Raw genomic sequence first — 23,452 nt, 5'->3', positions numbered from 1 at the left:
TCCCACTATTATTGAAAATTGGCCATAACTCAAAGACTGAAAAAAAGCTATTTAAGGTTTTCAACTATTGTACAGGGTGTTCCAGATATTCCGTGCTATATAATAAATGTGTTGTCATAAATTTGCATATATCAACTTCAAATTTAACAGTAGAAATTTGGTGCAATCAAATTTCACCAATTATTTTTTAAAATTTTTATATTTTTTTTATTTTGGCGTCTAGAAAAAAAATATTTTCTCAAAAACTATTAACCTGATCGACAACATTCTTGAACCAAAAGACGCAGAATATCCAGTACTATAACTTTAATTTTAAGCATTTTTTCGATTATTTTCATGGTTTTTCAATTATAGACCCTGAAAATTAATAGAATATATGGTAGAATATATGGCTAATTGGCTTAAACGGTATTATAGGCTACATTAAGGGCTACAATTTTTGTATTTACGGTTTTCGTCTATCACATACGCTGTTCAAGATATTTGAAAAAAACCTAATGAAAATCACTACTTCTCGCCCTCAATCTAGAAGCGATGACGTCATTTACTATACCACGGACTGCAGGGTTTTAGAAAACAAGTATTTTCTTGAAAACCTCTTACTCTATTGGAAAAAATCATATACCAGGAAATGTGGGAGATCCAGGGCTTTAACCTCCATTTCGAACATTGTTTGAATTATATACAGGTTGTGTCGTTTATGGGCAAAAAAATCTAAAACATCCTAAAAATGTCCGTTTTTGTTGGTCAATTATTGGGGATAAATGAAAAACTGTTAAAGATGCATGATAATTTGATTTGAACAGTATCGTAAACCGTGTCCAGAGAGAGTTTCAGGTTTCGTCAATTATATAACGATATGAACGAATTTTAATATTTAACAAAGATTGCCGTAACTTTGAGGTTCGGCGAGACTTGAAAGACACTTTATGCAGAGTGTATGCACAATAAAATTACATCGAAAGTTCCATAATGTCGATTTTTCGAAAGCAATCTTATTTTTTCAGGATGAGGTAGCTCATAGGCACGAATTTGATTCTACGGTTGTTACACCGATATCGATATTGGTAACGCCAGCTGTAGACGTCAGAAATATACATGCCGGATGCAAGGACACCTTCGTTTATATAGCTGACGTCACGGGTTTCGCGATAATCGTCTATGACGTCAGGAATGACAAATCTTGGAAAATACAAGATAAGACTATGTATCCGTACCCGTCGTACGGTACATACGACATCGAAGGTAATTTGGATAAATCGGATTCGATTATATTTAACATGCGGTTTTAGGGGACAGCTTTGAACTTATGGACGGAATACTCGGACTCGCTCTGTCCCCGTATCGGCCCGGGGAAGACAGAATTCTTTTTTACCACGCCATGTCCAGCCCGACGGAAAATTGGGTGTTCACGTCTCATCTCAGGAACCAATCGCTTTTTGAGGAGGACCCTAGTTCGTCCCCACAAATTTTTAACGTAACTTTAAACATTATAATTATTTCTTATTACTCATTTGAAGGTTAAAATTTTTTAAAATATCTTCGGTAATAATATGGGATGGTATGTTTATATATATTTTCTTTCTTTAGACCTATTCGAAGGAACGCAAAACCCAATCGGCAGCAGAGGATATAGAACGCAGTGGCATAATGTTTTTCGGTTTGATCGGCAATTCGCAAATAGCTTGTTGGAACATCCAAACCGATTACGATCCAAAGTATTTCGACATTGTCGCAAGTAATAGAGTCACCCTGCAATTCCCAAGTGGATTGAAGGTGAGACTTTCGGACTGTGCCAACGGAGTGATAGTAAAGTGACGCGAGTAGTACAATAAGAGGGCTAATAATGGTGATTGTTGTTTTTCATGCTTACCTATAAATTCTAATGAAATTATTTACGGTGATTAAACAACTATTCGCATAAAATAAAATTTATAAACTAACGTATCCAAACATCTCTAAAAAAAATTCTAATGTAAAAAAAAAATTGGCAAATTTGTTGCTTCACGGTATGTATTTTTTTTATTATTATTTATTTTAAGTATTATTTCAAAACAGATGTATTGACCTAAAAAGGGAAAATTTTAAAATTATCTAAGTCAATGGGTAACGGAAACAAAACATTGATTAATTTGTTATTTGGAAATAATATTCACAAATATACACTTTCATGTTAAAATCAAATTATTATTACAATTATATTTTATTATTATATGCACATAATTCATTTATACAATTGTATTTATAATATTTAGATGGATTATTACTTTTTTAAATAAAACAAAATCAGAATATGTCATATCGCAGGGTTTGAAACATAATAATTACCCACACCATTATGAAATTAAAAATCTGTTCATAGATATAAGAAAGTGATCAATTGCTTTTGAATGAGATTATCCAAGGATGGTCATTAACATACAATGCAACAAGATTATTGCCTAAAGTTTCGGAATTTAAATTCAGGTAAAATTATGGTCCGTAATAGAAAATAATTTTATACCTACCTGTGCTTAATATTCTTTGGTTTGGTATACTACTTAGTTTAAGTTTATTAGTAATAATTCTTATTTCGTTTGTAACACAGCGTGTGTTGAATCGAGTGCGAATTATGCAAAATATGTGCAAGGAAACACTATTCTATTGAGACTAAGGAAGTCATAAACAATGTTTATTTGACTCTCATTGAACGTGGTGCCAGCAAGCAAGCATCTTTAGAAGAAACGGCCACATTGACGAAAATTACAAAATCAACTGTATGGAAAATTGTGAATAATTCCATTTCAGCAAGGAAAAAAAGAAGCGATGCTGACGTTTTCTCCAGTGTAGATAAAAGTGATCAAGATATAATACGGTGTAAAATTTACCAATTATAAGAGGACCAAAGCGTGCCTACATTAGATATCTTAATTAGGAGGCTTGAAAAAGATGAAACGGGTGTTAAATGTGGCAGAACTACTTTTTCTTTTAGAATCTTTTAGAATTCAAAAATGGCGACTGGAATATCTAGAAAAAATTAGGATTTACAGAGAACAATAAAGGAAAATTATTTACTTGGATGAAACCTGGTTCGACACTTATGAAACCCCTGAAAAGGGTTCGTTTGACTCAACTAAAGATTCTTCTCTGGATTAGCATGAATGCGCCACCGCTGATTTATTTGAAAGTTGGTTTAAAAACAAACTAGTTCCAAACATTCCTCCTAATAGCGTAATTGTAATCGACAATGCACGTTATTACAGTAGACAGTTGATTAACCTACAAAACGAATACGTCTGTGACAATTATGCAAAAAATCTAGGGCATTGAACATGTTTTTCACCAACTGAAACCTGCCATTCGTCGTAACAATGTTTTTCCCCGTGTTAACTGCAATGTTTTCAAACTTATAGAAACCGAAGTTTTTAACATCCCTCTACAAAGATGGGCAAATTCTGTTAAACATATAGAAAAAGCAGAACAATCGTATATCCATATTGCAAATAATATAGAACAAATAATAATTAGAACAGGCGATGATAGCGAGTGATACTGATATATTATGTGAATAATTTTAAGTAATTTAAACATAAATACATACATAAATAAATAAATATTGTTTAGTATCTTTCCTAACAAAACCAAATATAATTAAATTCTAAGCAAAGTACGGACCTGTTCGGCCATATTTCATTCTTACAGCTTGCTCGGGTCTTTCCTTAATTCGTATCAGTTAGTCACTTTCTTATATCTATGAAGAGACTTTAGCTCACACAATGTCAAAAATAGTCAAATTATATCACTTAGTTCAAATCGGGATTTATGAATGAAGTTAATCATGTATAAACATTAAGAAACAATTTAAATAATCGTCCTTGTCTGTGAAAGATTAGGTTGTATTTTACTGTTATATATTTATCAACAATCATTCAGACGCCAGTCAATTACCATTGCTTGAGCCTGTTAAAGGAAATTTAACTCTCTCAACTCTTTGTTGGCCAGTTTAGTAATCTTCGCTTTATATACACGTACGAAAATGTTTTGCAGGTCATTACGAATAAAAAAGGTGTGCAGGAATTGTGGGTTCTGAGCTCGAGGTTCCAGAAGTTGGCTAACGGTTCGCTTAAACCCAACGAGACCAATTTTAGAATCCAAGCGGGAAAAGTGAGTGATCTGCTGTACGGAACGAAATGTAAAGGAAAACACAATCTAGTTAAGCCGCCTCATGCCAATGGCGGCGGTTATGGATTGTATGGGAGTACCGGCTGAGCAGTAACGACAAAAGATTGATAAGCCAAAGTCACTAAGTCATCACCTCTATAGTACCTTAAGTTTTTTGTATAAAATTTTTGTATTTATTCAATAAAATGATAAGCGTCGCTTCGGAATTTTGATTTCATTTCTCTGCAATATCGACTTTTTCTACCTGCTTATTTATATGTCCCTTTTTACCATTTTTGTTTTGTTTTATTCCAAAAACATTGAAAGTTCTTATTGATCGAAATAAAGCTAGTATAGAAAATCCAGAATAGACGAAAAAAATCTAATCCAAAGTTGATTCTTATGTCCTCACGAATTTCTCATAATTCAAGATTTGCTTAATTATCTGTAACAACCAAAAAACCAATACATTTTTTGTGTCTCCTGATAATAAATGTTGCTGGCAGAATGCTGGTTGTTTGACTAAAAGCGAACTGGAACAAACGACCTTTAAAAACCGTGGTTAATGATAATAAAAGTCCTCCACTGCGACCCATCGCAGCGTTTAAAAACAATATTGCAAGGCCCCACGGCAATTCATGTCAATGGCTTTAAGTATATAGAATTAAGGCCAGGTCGATTATGATTCCGGTGAATCTGCCTTTTTTTAAATTCTTATTTCGTCCATGTTGAAAAATTTACGCGGACTCACTGGGCCAGTATTCCGTTAGTGGCAGACATTGCAAGTTCTTTTTTACATCGTCGAAAACTGAACCGCTACTTGCTATGGAATCGGGTATGTAGATTTTGAATTTTAAAAGTGTTGCTTTTATAGAAGTGCGTTTTTTTTTTCGGTTTATACGGCCGATTTTTTTTTAATTACCAAATCGGTTTAGAATTCACGGTTCAACGCGAAACCTTCAAATTGTTCGGTAATTAATATTATACAGTACGTCAGAACATCTTTTCCCGTTTTAGTTCTGTTTTGCCAGTACTTCGTAGTCGCTTGAATAATGCTGAACCTGAAACGCTGCGTTTTTATTATCCTGATTGTTACTGTCATAGAAAAAGTTTCGTCAGATAAGCATTTTACTTATGATGAAAGTATTTACTACACTTTCAATCATATCGAGTCCCAAAGTAAGTATTTTTGAAAACAAGCACCACAGTTTTGTTCAGGGGTGGACTTTCATTTTAGCTCTCAGCCTAGTATTTTCTATTTGAATTATTTTACTCTATCGAGACAAACCTTAATATGCTTTAGTCTGATCACTTTTTTTTGTAAATAAAAAACAACATTGCGTTTGGGGACGATTTGATTAAATATATTAGCCCAGTAAATAAATTAAAGGGTTGAGAATATGTTGAGGAAAATCGTTCTATACACTATTCTAAATGTTTCTAAAGTATGAATGCTTTCCCTACAAAACTATTGATATTACAAAATTGCTTCAAAATAATACATTCTAAAAGCTGTATGGCTCGCAAAATCAAACTACTCACATTTTTACTTAATTTGATAGGGCAAATTAGGGTTCCAATATTTTGTGTGATGCTCAATTAATGTAGTTTATATATATATATATATATATATATATATATATATATATATATATATATATATATATATATATATATATACAATATCTCCGAAAATCCCGGAAATATATATATATATATATATATATATATATATATATATATATATATATATATATATATATTTTTTTTTCACGTATTGATTCACGGATGGAAAAATATTCCGGGATATCATAAGTTCGCTTGTTGAACTCCGACTGGAATCCTGCAGACGTTTCGCCAAGATCTCACTTGGTATCTTCAATGCTCGCGCTCCGAAAACACTTCGAAGTGTTCATTACAAACTTTAAATTTAACGCTTAACGCACACATTCCTGTTCATGTTTTATTCCCCGCTTAATTTTAAAATCGTTTTAGGTAGAAATTTGCTCTGTGTGATTTTTGGATTTTGTTCGGCAGTTCCTGAGCAGATATCGACCCCAGCACATCCTATGCTGAATGTAATTTTCCAGTGGAAGCAATTAGAATTCGATTACGCTGACGTCAGTCAACGTCAGCGGGCAATCGAAAGTGGCACATTTGCCGTTGGCACTTTTGGACCCATCGACGTCGAGGTTTACTATTCATGTAAATACTATATACACATACTTTAAAATTGTGCGGGAAAAGTTCCAAGACAAATATATAAGGCGTTGCTTTAATAATATCTGTAATACACTATTCCAAATATTAAAGACTTTCCAAATCTTGCCCAGATTTTGATTTCTCGCAATTCTATCACAATATGCAGGTCGCTTTTCAAATTTTATAAAAAATATTAACATTAAAAAGACAATTTATTATATTATCGCTATGTATATAACTACTGAACCTAAACACTTTACTTCCAATATTCTATATAAAAAACACACTATACTAATAACATTTTCTCATAATTTTTAGTGGAGAACTTTTAACAAGGGAATAATAAAAATGTGTAGAAACTATTACTGATAATACATATGCTGTTTTAGCTCGACCTTCTAACAATCGCATTTTTATTACCGTTCCGAGATTCACTACTGGAGTTCCAGCATCTCTCGGTACTGTTACCAATAGCCATTTGGACGGAAATCCAATTATCAAACCTTATCCATCGTGGTCTTGGCATCAACGTTTGGACGAATGTCAACCTCAGAGACTAGTGTCTGTTTTTCGGGTCAAAGTATACAAAAACTAATATTCTCGGACGCATCGCCGTCATATAAAAATTTACAGGTGGACGAATGCAACAGATTATGGGTCCTTGATTCTGGTAAAATCGGTACCGAACTCATATGTCAACCACAAATTCTGATATTCGATCCGGAAACGGTACGTATGCCAAAACGAACAAAATTCTGCCGGTACGAGTAGATTTTTTTTAGGATAATTTGGTACATAGATACGAATTTCCACCCTCCGTGCTCTCGCCAATATCACTTCTAATAACCCCAGCGGTTGATGTAAGAGACGCTGATTTAGGATGTGGCGATACGTTCGTTTATATAGCTGACGTCAAAGGGTTCGGAATTGTAGTATACGATCTGAGAAATGACAAGTCCTGGCGAGCAGTTCACAGGTCAATGTATCCTTTTCCTTCTTTCGGTTTTTATAACATCGCAGGTGGGTTAAAATTGAAGCATACGACATTGTGATAACTGTGCGCTTCCAAAGGGGAATCGTTCGAACTCATGGACGGAATATTCGGACTTGGTTTATCTCCATATCGGTCTGGTGAAGACAGAAAACTGTTTTACCACGCGTTGGCCAGCCCGACAGAAAATTGGATCTATACTTCGCACCTTAGGAATTACTCAATCTTTGCCAACAACTCTCAATCCCCTTCGCAAATATTTCACGTAAGTGAAACGCCCGTAGCTCAGCTTGTCTATTATCGAATTTCTTTAGACTTATTCAGGACAAAGGAAAACCCAGTCGGCTGCTGAGGCGATAGATAGCAACGGAATAATGTTTTTTGGACTGCTCTCCGACACTCAGATAGCATGTTGGAATATAGAAATCGAATACCATCCAAAAAACTTCGACGTCGTGGCCAGTGACGTCACCAGTTTACAGTTTCCATCTGGTATCAAAGTCTGTTATGATTATGAACCTAGTAAATGCAAACAAATCTATCGGTGGGAAGTTTTTAGGTCATAAAAAATAATGAGGGAATCGACGAGCTTTGGGTGATGACATCGAGGTTTCAAAAAATCGCCAACGGCAATTTAAATCCAAACGAAACCAACTTCAGGATCCTTGCTGGCCGAGTAGATGATCTGCTTGTCGGGAAGAAATGTAAAAGGAAACAGCGCATCGACCTAGAAACTTCTAAATAAGATTTTGAGGTTATTACCGTCGCTGTTAAAATTTACTAAAATATATATATTACTAAAATTACCTCTCACACAATCCATTTTGGGTCATTTTAGGATATAGTCTACATTTATGCATGCAACCCTTATTTCGGCTCCCTAGAGCCTCTACTTGCGGTTGAGGAGGGACATCGAGGTGCCTTCAATATTTCTTGGTGTAAGGTGGCTTTATCAGACCATTCTTAAAATGGATGGAATACACTTTCGCTTGGAATGTGCTGGGATGTGTACCAAGACCGATATTTATCCTCCGTCAGTGGTTTTGGAACAGTCCGTGATTTGGTTGTTGTATTGATAAAGAAACATTTCTAAGAAATGCTTTACGCAAATTATATTTATTCATGAAACCACACTTTCTTCTTCTTCTCCTTCTCAGAGCTCTATCTTCTATCGAAAGTTGCAAATCATTATGGCAGTGTCATGCTGCTAACAATAGTTCCATGCTGCTGTTGAAACCAAACAGCCTTTTCTTCTTTCTGCGAAGATATTTTTTGCCGTGCTGTTTCAATTCGGGTTTTTATTGCTTAGGTCTGAAGTTATCGACGTTTCCAAGTACTTGTACGAGTCCATCTTCATGCTGTTGACAACTAAAGGGATGTTTATGCTTGGTGATTTAGTAACAATCATAAATTTTGTTTTCTTAAGGTCGATCTTCAATCTGCATTCATGACAACAGGCATGTGTCGTACGCAAATGTAGAATTGTTAATAATTTCATCATTTATTTATGGGACAAAGCACAGCCGTATCACACGCTCCAAAATATATTAATATCTTCTACCCTGACTTTAGTTGTTTGATTTCAATACAGTGTTGACGTTATGTCGATGTCGGGTGTGTTAATGTTCTTAGTCACTAGAATGTCTATTAGCTTTACACATTTCATCTTTGAGCTAAAACAGTGCCCTTTTTGTAACCATTTCAGCCCACTAATCACTAACCAAACTTTAAATCTAATATTTAGCTAAAAGATCTAGAATCGAACGGCCTCTTTAAAATTTCAACCCGTTCGGCGATGCGGCTGCATCTTATTGAAAATTATCTCGACTATGAAAGCCAACAATGAAAAAGCGTAGCCCGGAATTAATATATAGAAAGCCAGTTGAACATCTTGCAAATAAAAAGGTGATGCTCCCATCGAGCCTTCACCAAACTTGTAGCGGGAATCCGTTAATTGTTCCTTCCTGTATTCTTCGAGCAGCAACGCGTGGACAAAATCCGACGTCCACTTGGTATTTAGACCGTGCTCTTTGAAAAACAACAACAATAAATTAAACTTGAATAGGTAGGGTGATCCGGCTGGCACTATGTAAGCCAGAGAATGCGACGTTGGACATTCTTTAACGACGTGCAGAAGTGGTTCCCCATTTTTGCCACGGTAGAGTAGGTTCACTGCCACTTTGGCATCCTTCAGGCGTTCCACTGCGTAACAGTCGCCAAACCTCGCAACGAGCTCGAGAGCACTGAAATTCTTAGGGTAATTAGAGACTACCTTCTTGGAGAGTCTGCGGTAGAGGTCCGACACGTTCTTATTGAAAATGTTAAAGGAGGTTTTGATCGGGAAACCGGAATTGTCCACTTCTTCCAATGTGTTGATGTCTGGATAATAACTTGTGGTGCTGAAGGACGATATGAGGCTGGTGGAAATCAACCCTGACACGACGTAGAAGTAAAATAAGATGGTCATAACGAAAATACGCTTGGAAGTGTTGGGGTGGAGTAGAACGGTACTTTCCACTTGCAAGAGTTTATTTTGAACTTTCATTTTGATTGGAAACTTAAATAAGAGACCGGTACAAAGGCAGATTATTATTACGGCCGCATTGGCAGTTACAAAGTGTTTGGTGAAAACGTTGGATATATCTTGCCATTTGGGTATTACGTGCGCCTTGGGTCCTACTAGGCAAACCTGATCATTTAGACAGTTCATGGTGAATTCGAAACCGTCGGTTCCGTACTCTGTGACGTACCGGGCGTTTGCTTGGATATCGATATTTCTTCGAACCACTTGGCCTAGACTACCGGTTACGTTCCCGTCTGGTTTGGTTGTACCATAGTACAGACTATCGGTTCCTAGCATCATATGCATAGAAAAATTCATGGTTCGTGCCAATTCCGATGCACTTACGCCATCTACGCCGTAAAAGTTCGAGAAGTTCCTGACGAAGTCGTACAATCTTCCGTTCTTCAAATTCGATGGCAAACGTTTTAGTGCTGTAGGTTTCCTTTGGAAAAGCGACACTTTTAAGGGGTATCCGTTCAAGTTTGAAACGTCATTGCGTAAAATCTGCGGACAGGATGCAACATCGGTGATGGAATAAAGCCGAGTCTGACCATAACGACCTTCACTTCTTTCAAATGGTCGGTGGACGTATACGAAATCTCTGGTCGACGGTACGCAAGGCGTGTGAGCAATTACGTTTAAAATGTTATATTCTTTCCACATCTGGCCCAATACCCCACTCACGTCATCACTTTGGACTGCGCCAGATAGTAATACTACTAAGTAAAGTTTTCTGCCGAGGTTACGGATTTTCATTCCCGCCTCAGTGTCGGCTAAGAAAGAACTCAGCACGTTGGCGTCTTCTGCGACTAGGATGTTGACTCTGCAGCCTTCCTTCGAGCCTCTAATTTCCCTGGGACACTTACCAGGCGGTTCCGATTTGATTATTTCGTAAGGATCCATGCGACTGATGGATAGGTTTCCGGTGGGTACGTCGTACAGTTGGAAAATTCGCTTCCTGTGAACGCGAGATGCCAATCCTGCGACAAGATGGAAAATTTTATGTCTGCTTTTACCAAGCCGATCGTCCGGATGTTCTAGCGCAACGATCTGGATTACTCTCGATGATCCGAAATATTTAAAGTACAAATCGAACGACCGTGCGGCGAAACAAGTATCATTGTCAGTTACGGTGTTTATAATCGAAGAAGAAATTGAAGCCAAACAGGCCGAGATTATCAGGGAAAGTTTCTGCATAACTGCCGGTCGTAGAATGTCGAATTTTTATTGAGTGCTCATAGAAAATTCTCTCGTGAATGTGCGGTTTGATTAATCGCAATACGTTTATAATTTGACAAGTTGTTGTGAGTGAAATAAAACGGTTTTATTCTATTAAAGACCTAAATCGGTCTGGGCGAAGTGGTCAAACGATTTGGATTTATTCGTTTGATGATAGTTATTACAACTCAACCACGACACCTTCGATTATTTCGAGGTAGGTGTTATTATGGTGTATAAAATGGTCAGAAAAGTTATATTCAATGTGTCATTAGTCCTCATGTGTCCTTCGTCCCATCTTTTAAACGTTTAAACTTAGACATTAATACTGATTGCTGAACACTTTTACTGTTTTTGTATTTATCTATAACTCTACTCTGGACCAAGGAAACTTCTAATCATGGCCGACGAATCCTTGTTGTTTTTTACAATGATTATGTTTGTCAAGTAGCGAACATAAGCGATATTCAAACTTTTATGTATTCAAATCATTCGCACACAAAAAATGACGACGGAAATCTTGTAAAACATAAATTTCAGAAGAACGTTTTTTGCTCCTATTGTATTGTATTAATTCAAGGTAAATTTATTTATTCATTTAGATTTTGTGATATTAAAACGAGTTTTTTTTAAATCAGTAGAAATATAAATACCGATAAAGACGTCGAAGATGGTTGGTTAGTAAAAAATAACTTCTTAACTTAATTTTTAAATCGGTTCCTAGCACATCTTACATTAAATAAAAGTTATGCAGACTTAGTGAAAGCATGAAATAGAGCTTCTGGGTTGGCAAAATATGAAAATGTACTTACAATAAATAATTTTAGTTTTTTAATTTGTGGAATAATTTGCGTTTGTTACTTTTGCATACTGTTTGAAAAATTCTAATAAAATACTATTAAAGTGAAACTTTTTGATAACTTAATAAAATAAGTAACTTGCATAGAAATTGCAAGTTATGTAAAACTTAAACTTATTTATTGCCATATGCCACTTTCTTGTAAAAAAATATATCATAAATCTAAAAAAACTAAATCTACTGAATAATACCATATTATAAGGTAAAATAAATGAATTTTTCTCTAAACAATGGTACTACTCATTTTTTTAGTCAGTTCGCTACGATAATAAAATACGAAATGAGTTTGGGAAAAACCTTTATTAAGAAAATGAAACAAGTTAAATAGTATTAAATGCTAGTGTAATATATTTTGCAAATAAATAGTTATTATGATAGCTACTAACGGAAACCAATTGAAATTGATTCGGTAATAATGTTAAGATCGTTGTCATTTATACTTCGAAGGACATATTCAAGGTTATGTAGCTCTAAAATAATCTTTTTATACACAACATACTTAAAATCTAAATTTTTAACAACGCGAGAACCAGAATGAGAAAGAAGATTGTACTGGAACGCTAGTCGTCGATGCCGATCCTATGAACTATTGCTTTTATTTCTTTGTTTTGTTTATTTGTTTTTTGCAACGTTAAATTGCGAGGTACGATGGGGTGGGCTTTACTTCCGAACAAATCTAAAAACTGTACCAAAAATGAACACTGATTATTCATAAAACAATTATTCATAAAACAAACAAGAGTCGGATCGGATTCTCGTCTGTCTGGCATCTAGCGTTTACACGATGCATACAGGGGCGTACTTGATTGTATTGTTACATTTGTAATTTCATTTTTACTTATCCAACGAAGTCGGAGGTTAAAACAATAATTAATACTGAGATAAGTCGAACAAAAGGACAAAACAATTTTAATAAATTTTAAAAATTAATGTTTATTTAGGTGAACTACTAACAAGTTTAATTTGAATAAACAGTAGCTTGATCTGACAATCTATTTTTTTTATTGAATATTTATTTGAATAAAATGCTATTAATTTAGATCAAATAATTTTTATTGCGAACTGGTAGATAGAGCTGATGAGCTTCTATTTAGATCAAAAAAATTTAAGGAGAAGCCATATTTAGCTAATATACACATTGAATCCACTCATTTTCTTCATACTTCATAATATTGATCTACAAACAATACTACATAATTCACATTATATTTAAATGACTGACTACCAAAAGTTTTAAATAATGTTTTCATTGCCATTATAATCGTTACTTCTCCAGTATAACCCATGTAACAACTAACGAACTGATGGGAACGGCACTCCGTAATCACCGCACCACAAAGCAAAATGGCACATGTGCCGGGTTGGGTTAAGGAAGTTATGTTGGTGAGGAGGTCCTTACTAACAAAAGTTATTTTTTAAATAAATTTTTTCATTTTGTTTAAATTAATAATTTTTTTCATAAATAAATAATAAAATAAAACATAAAAAAAATCAAACAAATGACTGATAACATTGAAGTACATACACTTATTTGATACAATCGAGAATTAGTTTATTGAAACAAAATTTGTTCGAAGGAAACAAAAAATTTCCCAATGAATATTTCTTAATGTAATTAATAACAATCAATTGCAGTTTACCTCGCGTATCAACCATCTGCACTAATTATTTTGCCATTTACGTGCAGTCGAATTTCATTTTTCTGAAGATTAAATTCGGCCTTCACCAAAACTTGTCTACGTTCGAGAAGGAACGTAGATGAAGAAGCTGCGATTCCGGTCAGTTTGATTTTTGTTTACAATATGAAGAGAGTTATTGACTTGATGATAATATTTTCGTTGTTGGTAGTAGGAAATTGTTTGCACAGAAACAGACTGGTCGATTATTTAAATAAGGCGACCGATGATGGCTACGTATTTCGGTAAGCGGACTAATAAAAATAAGGCTAACGAAATGTCAAAACAACAACAGAGCGGGAGGCGTTTTAATTTAGCTACCGTACTGATGATGGTCAATTTCGGGAAGAGAGGGGAGAAATTGTGAATGCCGGCGCTGATCAAGTTCTTCGAGTCACTGGAAAGTACTCGTACTATGGACCAGATGGCAAACTCTACGAATCGACCTATTCAGCTAACGAAAATGGATATACGAGTAAATATAAAAGCTCAGGTAGTTTTAGTAAACATCTACAGAATGTCAAACCACCAAAATTTGTTTTCTTAGTGATAACCGCGCCTAAAGGACCCGGGATTTTGAGGATTTCAACTGCACTGTTAAGCTCCTTGGCTGGAGGAGGAATTGGTTAAGCGTTGGTAGGAAAATTGTTATCTGTATTTCATGAAATGTGCAATAAATCATCACTCGAAAACGCATCTCAAGTTTTCGTACGTATATGCGTATCAACAACGATTACGAAATGTGTGTACTGTAGACGTTCCCTAAAAAGGGTGTTACCAAGACAACGCCTAAATGAAAATAAACTGGTAACGCGGAAAATAACCAGATTTAGAGTTAAGAGTTTATACGTGAAGCCTGGTAAGTGTTGTTAAGTGTTTTCTTTTTTTTTAGCTTTTTTGTTAATGTTTTTCTAAATTAAGTAATCAACTAACTAACCAATAAGAAAGTATCGTATTGGTTTCTCAACTTTTTCGATTTTCTTTTTTTGCAATAGTATTTCGGAAGGAATATAACCGAAAAAAAATAAACTGATGCCAAGTTATTGCAGTTCTACGCTACTAGGTGGCGCTAGTTGGCGCCATGGATCAAAACAGACCTCTGTATTCAATGAATCATGATTTAACTGATAACCTTTAATTTTAAGTGTATTTTTTTTAAGTTTTCGGATTAGTGTTATAAGTGCAATGCTAATTTGCTATCGCATGTACTATTCGCGAACCTAATAGATAATATCAATTGGACATGGTAGGTATTTCAATTTCTTTAAGTTATTATTCCGAGTGAATCTAGTTTAATCGTCTTGTAATTTGCTATGACATATACAGAGTGATTCCTAAAGGTCAATCTCTAAACTGAAGTTATTAGACTCGGGACTATTATGATTGAGCCCGGAGGTAGAGAGCGTTCAGAGTTTTTATACTTAGTATAATGATAAAAGTTGTCAGTTTAGGCCTTTTGACGTGAATATTACGAATTTGGAGCTCTGTCGATTATTGACTTATTTGCATTTAAAAAGTTCAAGGCATTTTTGAAAAATAAATACTTAACAGGTGAAAAGTTACGGTGAGCAGTAAAAAAACAGTACTTAAAAATAACAATTCTTACATTTTCACGCAAAATGATCCTGTTACACCTACAAGGATGTAGATATTTCCAAAAATTTTGCTACTAACCAAAACTAATATTTTCTTGAAAAAAAAAAAACACAAATAAACAAATAAATAATCTTATCCTTATTTAAAACAGTTACATGGCTGTTTCGGATATAGTTTAAATTTTATTCTGGGATTTCGCAACATTGGAGAAAGTTTTTATAGTATTAATAAATATGCATCATATAAGTTGTCACTTTATCCCTTTTGACATAAATATTGCGAATTTGGAGCTCTGTCGATTATTGACTTATTTGCTTGCTTTTTAAAAAATCAAAGCAATTTTTTTTATAAATACTTACAGTTAGGGTGAGCAGTAATAAAACTGAATTTAAAAATAACAATAAATACATAAAATAATCCTGTTTATCATAAACGGATGCAAAAATTTCAAAAAAATGTACTACCAACCAAAACTAACATTTTCTTGAAAAAAAACTTTTGACTCACGAGTTTATTTGACACGAGCGGAGCGAGTTTTTAATAAACGAGTGAGTTAAAAAGTTTACCGAACGTGTTGCATACTCTATTTTTTCTACGACCGTTAGTTTTTGGGTACATTTTCGCAAAACAACAGGAATACATTCACTGACATGACCGTCAGAATTGACAAACGTCAAAATTCAAAGCGTGGGAAATATCTCCGAAAACATCCGATTGCTCCCAAATTCTTGCGGTAAAATCCCGGAAATGCCCGAAGTGGCTCGGATTCGTGGGAAACGAAACTGACGTGGTAAAGTGATGCTTCCCGCACGCTAGATCGGTGGGTAATTAGGTATTTTACAGACGGGAGTAGAAAAATAAATAAATAATCTCCTTATTTAAAACAGTTACAGCAATTTAGGTTACAGAGTATTTGGAGGTGGCGATTTTCGTATTCAATACGCTTTTTAATATAACCACCAGGAAGATAACAAAAACAACAATAAATAAGTTGAAAAATCATTTTAGATTAAACAGCCAAAGCCAGGAGAGAAGAAAATTGTGAAATAATAATGAGATCTTCACATGAAAACACAGAAACAAAATAAATGCACGTTTTTTATGTTCACCATGTCACGCATCTCATGGTTAATCACATTGGTTAATAATAATTTGACCTATAGAAATTAGAAATTAGAAATAGAAACTTGTGGAAATAAGTTACACAAAAAACAAATGAAATACATTTAAGTCCCTAACTTTTAGGTTGTTTTTGAAGAAACTGGCGAATTAGGGTTATTTATTACTTTAAACAAACATGTCGACAAATATAGGATCGCGGCATTAAGTTTGCACTAGTAACATTATTTAAGATTTTCTTCATGTTTCAACCATAGCTTGACAGATAAAAAAAAATTGTTATCCGATTGATCTATAATACAGTGAAACTAGCTCCCTAAATGAACAACGTCCAAATAAATTTAATAATAATAATAATATTAATAAATAGTCTTTATTAGCATTACATGGGGGAAGTCTGGCCACTCACACTTAACCCATTTCTAACTACAACTACATATAAATTACAAGTATGTATGAAATTAAAAAACAGAATGAATGATATACATGTATTCTAACGAATTATTTTACATTAAGTTTAGTAACTGTTTTTTTAAATGTAAGCTAAAATTTTTACATGAACCAAGTAACTTTGATTTGACGCCGCTATTTAAGGCGTTGAACAAGCTTACAGCATTATATGTAAAAGAATATTGAAATTTTTTTATTTTGTGCAATGGCATAGTGAGTGATGATTGGTGTCTTAGATTCAAGACATGAATGGATTTCCTAAATACTAATTTGTCATTCAAATATTTTGGAATGTTGGAATTTATTACACGTTTCAAACAGCATAAACAGTAGTATTTGAAAACATCTTTCATTTTTAACCAATTCAATCTTTTGAGAGAGGCGGATATGTGGTCAAACTTGCGTAGGTCAAAAATAAAGCGACAAGAAGTATTTTGGATTTTTTGTAGACGACAATGTTACAATAAGACAAGCGAGAGAGCATAAGACTTTGACACAACTGTAGTTTCATATTCATTCATTCATTGCCATGTCAAAAAAAGTAAAAATGCCAATTTTTATAATTATTATTCAAAAACTTCAATTAATGAGAATAAAATTTAAAACTTGGACGCCCTGTATACCCGAACTTAGCACCATCGTAATATTTTGGCGTCTACTTACTTTTATTCTTTACGAATCACTCTGTATATGTCATTGTTTCAAGTTGCAGTCGCTGGCGCTGATAACGCGCGATATCATTTAACGCTTACGTTATTGTTAATTTGGCATAACACCAAACGCAGACGTAGCGACACGGAGAACGTATTGCCGCTAAAAATAGTTGTTGCCTAATCTGAATCCTTGCAGGTCGGCTGTCCCCACAGTTTACATTGCGGCCGCGCAGGCTCTGTGCCGTTTTGTTATTTTTTCTCATTCGGATCCCGCAGAGCTTTCTATTTCTGCATTTGCGCTTTAGGTTTTAATCCCAGTTATCTGGGAATAAACATTTCGGTGCTCCGATGTCGATAAGAACATTTTCAGATGTGTATATCATCAGACAAAGAAAATGTTTTGGATCACCATGCGTAACGTAGTGGGCCGATGGAATATGCTGTGAACGAATTCAACAAAATTGTGTAATATCTTGTGTTAACCTATCGCGACTGTAAGTAGGTATATGGATAATTATTAATATTTATTACGCGGTGTTTTTTTGAAATAATTCTCTGCTGGCCAGTTACACGATCAGAATAAGAAGAGTCTTCTTATTTTTTTATTTTTATGGACCTTGGACCATATGAATTTGCTTTTCAATAAGCTTGCCCCTCATCTTCAGTGTTCTCCTCCATTTTTGTTTACTCTATATATTTGCCGCTGCCGCCAAGGGTTTTAATAATTGTCACACGTGATCTCGTCATTAAAAAGTACTTAAATTAATCACCAAATGCCATTTTCGGTGTTCCGATTTAAAAAAATCTGAATTTTTTTCTGATCGTTCCCAAGATTCGCATTCCCGCACTCTGCATATTATTATATTTGAAAAAGATTTTTGTTTGATTGCACTTGCAAGTTATTGTTATTGATTTACCTCAAATTGGTATAAGTAAGATTAAAAATTTTTGTTATATATTATTATGTTATTTCGGAAAATATTGTTCGATAATTATAATTTTTTTTTTAAATTAAAGCACTATGACACGTACATTCATTTTTTTAAAAGATTAATTGATAACCCTCAAATGTAAATCGGTCCAAGATAAAGAAATAACATAAATACATTTCAATTTTCATCTTTTTTGTTAAATAACACATCGTTTTTCATTCAAGAGCCTTTAAGGAATAGCGTAAATTGGTTTTAATCGAGAAATTTCTTGATGGTGTAATGGTTATTATGATTGTATTATATTTTACAAAAACACTAAAAAAAATCTTTTTAACAATAACACAACATAGTAAATCAATCAAATCCATCAATTGTTAATAATAAAAACAAAGAATTTTTCGGAAAAAACAGGCTATTGTTGCTGTTGATGAAACGAACTTGCTGATGCTTCGAAGATATGCCTGATGTTGCCTTCTTCAGGGCTTAACTGAAACTGTTTCAGTTAACCTCTGCAGAACAGGATGATTGGCGAAATGTCAGCAAGTTCGACTCATCAATAACCGACGCAGGACGAATCCAGATTTGTAAAAATAGCAAAAAGATTTTCACGTATGTTTCTTACCTATAAGATCATAGGCGACTTCTGTATATTAATGATCTAGCTCAAGTTGTGAAAAACAGCAAAATTACATTATTTGCCGACGATACCATGATATTTGTTGGTAAAAATATCGAAAAAAATGCAGCCAGATATCAATGATGACCTGTATTGAGTGTTTGTATGGATGTGTTTGTATGGCAAAAAACATAGATTGAGTGGTGCGGACCTGGCGTTAATTTGCAGTATGAGAAACATATAAAATATTTGGGAATTATATTAGACCCACAATTAAATTTTGATGCACATTGCGATTATATGATGAGAAAAGTGGGTTTCATATGTAGAGCAGGCAAAAATTGAACGAGTTATACGAAATTGTCACTTTACAATAGCTTGGCGGCGCCACATCTGCAATATTGTTCAACTTTATTGTTTATTTTACCTAACTATAGACTAACGGACCTTCAGAAAATACAAAACAGAGCAATACGCTCAATTCTAGAATGTAATAGATATGTTAAATATGTTACAAATATTAACTGTAAAGCAAAAAGTAATGTTTGATGCCTTTATATTTATATTTAAGATAAAAAATAAAATGATGCCGCCATACATTGGTAATAGGGTTATAGGGTTAATTACTTTAAGAATGTTCATGACTATAACACTAGAAAACGTACTGATTTCATCTTAGTCAATCGATGTAAAACTACACATATGTTGAATACTATTTTAAATAAAGGTTTGTTAGAGTTTAATAGGCTGCCAAAAAATATTAATTTAAATGCTTTTAAAAGATTAATTAAAACTTATGTATTGTCTGAAATTTTATTCTGATTTTTTTTATAATTGATCTGTGGTTATAGACTTTTGTTTTGTGTACTTTTGTACTTTTATAATTATTTAAATTTTCATATTTTGCTACTGGCTCGTATATTTAAAATGTACATACGATTGTTTTCTGTTATAGCTTTATGCTAAAAAAAAAGTTCATATTACCCATAAATCAGCAACATAACATAATTAATATATTTTTAGAGGCAAAAGTCGCACGCAAAACAACGAACGCTACACAGCATGATACTAAAAAAACCAAATCATACAATACGAAACGTTACCTCGATTAAATCTTAACGGATCCACATTTAAGAGTGAGCCAGCATTGTTACAAATTTTAAGGTTAAGATGTAAGATTTATTCAAGAAGTATATTATCATGTATTTGCAGATATGCCAGCGCTTTATTTGCGCTTAGATAATGCGATAGTTTATCCGGGTGAAGCTTTGACAGGCCAAGCAATCTATACTTTCACTCCGAAAACCCGTATAAGAAGTGAGTGTCCATCGATATTTTATTTATTTATTTCCCATATTTTACGCAGAACCTACTTATTTTTAGAGATAACAATATGCTTCGTCGGAAAGGAAAGAATGGTCGTGAAAACTGGCAAATTTAGGTGCGTCAAGGAAAACAAATTTTTGAAAATCAAACACTACGCGTTTGATGGCGGTAAGTTCGAGTTATAATATGAATTATCGGGAGGTGCTGATGAAATTGCCCATTTAGTGAACCAACCGATGGATCAAACAGAGTTCCCTTTCGAATTTATCGTTCCGCAAGATCAGCCTACCACTTTTAAAAGCACCGTTGGGTTTATTAAATATAAAGTTACGGCAGTAGTCGACAGGATATTGGCTAGAGACCACAAAGCTGAACTGGAAGTGACTGTGATATCGCCGCTGGATCTCATTAGATCGCCACGTTCACATGTGAGTTGATTGTAGATAGATATACATTATAGTAAAGTTACATCAGTCAGACTGGAATGAAAAATTGTTGGACAGAATTTTATCTAAGGACCCAGACAGCACGATAATATCTTAAAAGCATCCATATATCAGAAACAGACATTATCATATCTTATGGAAGTCTGCTTACGCATTCAAAACATCATATTGACATCTTACAAGGTATCAACACTTTATCTTATGGATACTTTACCAACCCATCTCTGTGAAAACCTTCTAGATATAATCAAGAAATAAATTGTCTTCAAGATATTATGTGCTGTCTGGGCAATGAGAATGAGAATGTTTGAGAATAGCTCCCAGTAAGTTTTCTTCACTTTTTCCACTGCTTTGGGGATTGTTTGAAGAAAGCTGTATATTATGTACGTTCTTTAGTATAGGAGCCTTTGTTACAATTAGTGTGCGTTTGGAATTAGAGAGGCCGCCACAAGCATTAACGCTTCATTCGGTATCCTGCATTCATTTTATATTAGCTTTATCTTACTTTTTCAGCCTCCGGTGAACGGGGACATCCAAAATGAAATCGGTTTGCTCAGTTGCGAAAAAGGGCCGATTTTTTTCGAAATGAAGCTGGTGAAGGCAAAGTATATTTATAGTGAACCGATCCGAATCAATCTTTACTGTAAAAATAAGTCTGATTCCGTTATATCGGAAATGCGCACCAAGTTAAGACTGGTACGCTCGTAAGTCGGTCTAGACGCAGCCGTATTTTAGTTACGCGATTGCTGTTCCAGATAATAAAATACTTAGTAGAGAGAGAGAGCGACATCGTAGAAAAAAAGGAGAAACAAAGTGTGGTTTCGTGGAACCAAAATGGTATCGATGCTCACGGCCATCAACGTTTAGCGTTGCTTTTAAAATTTCCAGACAATTTCGCGATAAACAACTTTGATCAGTGCTCATCGTTCAGTCAGCTATTTAAAATAGATGTAAGAAAACTCCGCTTCTATCAATGACATTAATTCCAAACGACCCCAGACAAGTCACTAACAAATTACATAATGTATGATGCCTGAAAATCATGAGAGTGTCAAACTAAGTGGAGGGGGTAAAAGTGTAAAAGTTTAACTTGAACCAGCATTTATTGCTTTTATTTGCAAAATTTTAATTTAATAACGTGTCATATAACATACTAATTGTAATTGAAAATTAATAGTCATTTCTATAGTTGAAGTTGAGTTAATGTTTATCGCTAGTCAGCATATGCTAACGTAATTTTTGTTTTGATAATTATTAAGGACGTTCAGCTTCATATATACGGTCATCTCATAGACGTGAGTCTGTAGTGACTACCAAAACTTGTCCCAGTTGAGTAAATTTGAGAACATTGGAGCTATGTCATTTTATACCCAAATGCTTGAGGAAGTAACTTTTTGCAGTTTAGATTAGTGACCTGACCTGCAGGCACAGGGATTGTGAGACTAACAAAACTAAGAACAAGAAAGGAAACTCAAAATATATAAAATTGCAAAATATCAATACTAATTCAGGTTTTCTCATATAAATTATTATAGTTCTTGGATTTAATAAGTTTAGTACTTACAGCTGGCAAATGTAACAAATTCATTAGAACATTTTAAAATCAGTGAGATGGTAGATATGGGAAGGAAATGACTTTTGAATGGAAGGCTAATATGGGATTTAGGATTTTCGACCGCTTCTGTTTTAGGCATTGGCGATAATGCATGGATCAAGACTCGACTTGAAATTGCGTGCTAAATGTCATTTGGGGAATATATCTTACACGCACGATTCGTGTCAAGGCCCGACCGTGTGCGTGCGGTCCGACAATTCTTTAATGGCCGGCCCTTCTTTCAAAGTATCTCACTATGGAGCGTCCACTAGAACGGAACCGTACCATGAAACTCGACCTTCTGCGCCTCCGTTTGCCGAAGTAAATCATCCGCCACTAAGTATGGGTAAGTATGATGTTTCGGATATTTTAAGAGATATTTTAAAAAATCTATTATTGAGCGTTCATATTTTATGTTGTATTAAAAAAAAAATTATTTAAAGAACACAAGGCAAAATATTTTTGCAAGGTCAGCAACGTGTCCTAATTTCTGGTTTTATTAAAACATTCTATCCAATTGAAGTTAAAATAGCACACTTTTAATAGAATCTCATTTTCTACACCCACCAGCAATTTGGATACGTTATTATCTGTATAATCATCTCTTCCCATCCTGTTCTAAAGATATTTTTCCCTGTATTTTTATAAATAATTAGTTTTCTTTTTGTGATTTTTTTAATCGAAAATGAAAATTACAGGTTATTAGACTACTAGATAAAACATCATGATGTATTACGTCTTAAGCACAAGGGTTTGAAAAATTGACGTTTTGATTTGCAGGTCCTCCACCATACGAAGAAGCCATAAAACACATCAACCGCTTAAACTTAACGTAAGTTTTATCGAAGGAATAGGCGTTACATTACTTTGAACTTTTTTTAATTAGATCGGTTTTTGTATATTTTTTTTATAAATAAAAAGTTGCACTTTAATTGCGTCTTTTTAATTTGCGAACGACCGACCAATCTAGTCACGATCGAGTCCCATTTTCCAAAATAGTAATGACGTTGTCTCAAAAACTTCCTTTAAGGAAGGCCATATCAAATATTAAAATTAAAATAAAATCCAAAA

The 23,452-nt window shown here is 34.2% G+C and overlaps 5 protein-coding genes across 12 annotated transcripts in view; 4 read left to right on the top strand and 1 right to left on the bottom strand.

The window, feature by feature from the left end:
* LOC132700084 (uncharacterized) overlaps positions 1-4,359 on the top strand; it is a 39,352-nt gene extending 34,993 nt beyond the window's left edge. Inside the window, exons 12-15 of the mRNA XM_060667204.1 lie at positions 1,008-1,245; positions 1,293-1,477; positions 1,591-1,776; positions 4,027-4,359. Coding sequence (XP_060523187.1) covers positions 1,008-1,245; positions 1,293-1,477; positions 1,591-1,776; positions 4,027-4,248 — 831 coding nt within the window. The 3' untranslated portion in view covers positions 4,249-4,359. The remainder of the gene's footprint in view (positions 1-1,007; positions 1,246-1,292; positions 1,478-1,590; positions 1,777-4,026) is intronic.
* Positions 4,360-4,856: 497 nt separating this feature from the next.
* On the top strand, positions 4,857-8,135 carry LOC132699147 (major royal jelly protein 3-like). 4 transcript variants are annotated; one of them, XM_060665685.1, is made up of 9 exons: positions 4,857-4,975; positions 5,158-5,319; positions 6,178-6,345; positions 6,732-6,922; positions 6,976-7,071; positions 7,125-7,362; positions 7,414-7,598; positions 7,648-7,833; positions 7,893-8,135. In XM_060665685.1, the coding sequence occupies exons 2-9, from the start codon at positions 5,193-5,195 to the stop codon at positions 8,076-8,078; spliced, it is 1,377 nt and encodes a 458-aa protein (XP_060521668.1). In that variant the 5' UTR covers positions 4,857-4,975; positions 5,158-5,192; the 3' UTR covers positions 8,079-8,135. The 4 variants fall into 4 exon arrangements, with proteins under 4 accessions (XP_060521668.1, XP_060521667.1, XP_060521671.1 ...); XM_060665684.1 differs by having other exon boundaries at positions 6,136-6,345; XM_060665688.1 differs by lacking the exon at positions 5,158-5,319 and having other exon boundaries at positions 4,907-4,975.
* Positions 8,136-9,113: 978 nt separating this feature from the next.
* On the bottom strand, positions 9,114-10,799 carry LOC132700083 (uncharacterized). The gene has a single exon (XM_060667202.1). The coding sequence runs from the start codon at positions 10,797-10,799 to the stop codon at positions 9,114-9,116; it is 1,686 nt and encodes a 561-aa protein (XP_060523185.1).
* Positions 10,800-13,741: 2,942 nt separating this feature from the next.
* On the top strand, positions 13,742-14,286 carry LOC132699150 (larval cuticle protein LCP-30-like). The gene is made up of 3 exons (XM_060665695.1): positions 13,742-13,894; positions 13,967-14,142; positions 14,197-14,286. The coding sequence occupies exons 1-3, from the start codon at positions 13,776-13,778 to the stop codon at positions 14,277-14,279; spliced, it is 378 nt and encodes a 125-aa protein (XP_060521678.1). The 5' UTR covers positions 13,742-13,775; the 3' UTR covers positions 14,280-14,286.
* A 3,221-nt stretch (positions 14,287-17,507) lies between these two features.
* Positions 17,508-23,302, top strand: LOC132699149 (arrestin domain-containing protein 1-like). 5 transcript variants are annotated; one of them, XM_060665693.1, is made up of 9 exons: positions 17,508-17,961; positions 20,039-20,151; positions 20,228-20,332; positions 20,399-20,509; positions 20,567-20,769; positions 21,301-21,483; positions 21,543-21,737; positions 22,478-22,727; positions 23,162-23,302. In XM_060665693.1, exons 3-9 carry the CDS (start codon positions 20,230-20,232, stop codon positions 23,215-23,217), a joined length of 1,101 nt encoding a protein of 366 aa, XP_060521676.1. In that variant the 5' UTR covers positions 17,508-17,961; positions 20,039-20,151; positions 20,228-20,229; the 3' UTR covers positions 23,218-23,302. The 5 variants fall into 5 exon arrangements, with proteins under 5 accessions (XP_060521676.1, XP_060521675.1, XP_060521677.1 ...); XM_060665692.1 differs by having other exon boundaries at positions 20,039-20,179; XM_060665694.1 differs by lacking the exon at positions 20,039-20,151 and having other exon boundaries at positions 17,508-17,965.
* The last annotated feature ends 150 nt before the right edge of the window (positions 23,303-23,452 follow it).

This window comes from Cylas formicarius, unplaced genomic scaffold (assembly GCF_029955315.1).
Source record: "Cylas formicarius isolate icCylForm1 unplaced genomic scaffold, icCylForm1.1 PGA_scaffold_3__17_contigs__length_32017465, whole genome shotgun sequence".
NCBI classification, from domain to species: Eukaryota; Metazoa; Arthropoda; class Insecta; order Coleoptera; family Brentidae; genus Cylas; species Cylas formicarius.
This window is presented reverse-complemented; position numbering and strand designations above follow the sequence as displayed.

Bases quoted from the DNA above. Each gene is read 5' to 3' on its own strand.
- LOC132699147 (XM_060665684.1), top strand. From the start codon at position 5,193: ATGCTGAACCTGAAACGCTGCGTTTTTATTATCCTGATTGTTACTGTC. The intron at 7,599-7,647 runs GTAAGTGAAACG...GAATTTCTTTAG, and splicing joins CCCCTTCGCAAATATTTCAC to ACTTATTCAGGACAAAGGAA. The intron at 7,834-7,892 runs GTCTGTTATGAT...GGAAGTTTTTAG, and splicing joins AGTTTCCATCTGGTATCAAA to GTCATAAAAAATAATGAGGG.
- LOC132700083 (XM_060667202.1), bottom strand. From the start codon at position 10,799: ATGGATCCTTACGAAATAATCAAATCGGAACCGCCTGGTAAGTGTCCC.
- LOC132699150 (XM_060665695.1), top strand. From the start codon at position 13,776: ATGAAGAGAGTTATTGACTTGATGATAATATTTTCGTTGTTGGTAGTA. The intron at 13,895-13,966 runs GTAAGCGGACTA...GTTTTAATTTAG, and splicing joins GATGATGGCTACGTATTTCG to CTACCGTACTGATGATGGTC. The intron at 14,143-14,196 runs GTAGTTTTAGTA...TTGTTTTCTTAG, and splicing joins GAGTAAATATAAAAGCTCAG to TGATAACCGCGCCTAAAGGA.
- LOC132699149 (XM_060665693.1), top strand. From the start codon at position 20,230: ATGCCAGCGCTTTATTTGCGCTTAGATAATGCGATAGTTTATCCGGGT. The intron at 20,510-20,566 runs GTAAGTTCGAGT...TTGCCCATTTAG, and splicing joins ACACTACGCGTTTGATGGCG to TGAACCAACCGATGGATCAA. The intron at 21,738-22,477 runs GTAAGAAAACTC...CTTCTGTTTTAG, and splicing joins GTCAGCTATTTAAAATAGAT to GCATTGGCGATAATGCATGG.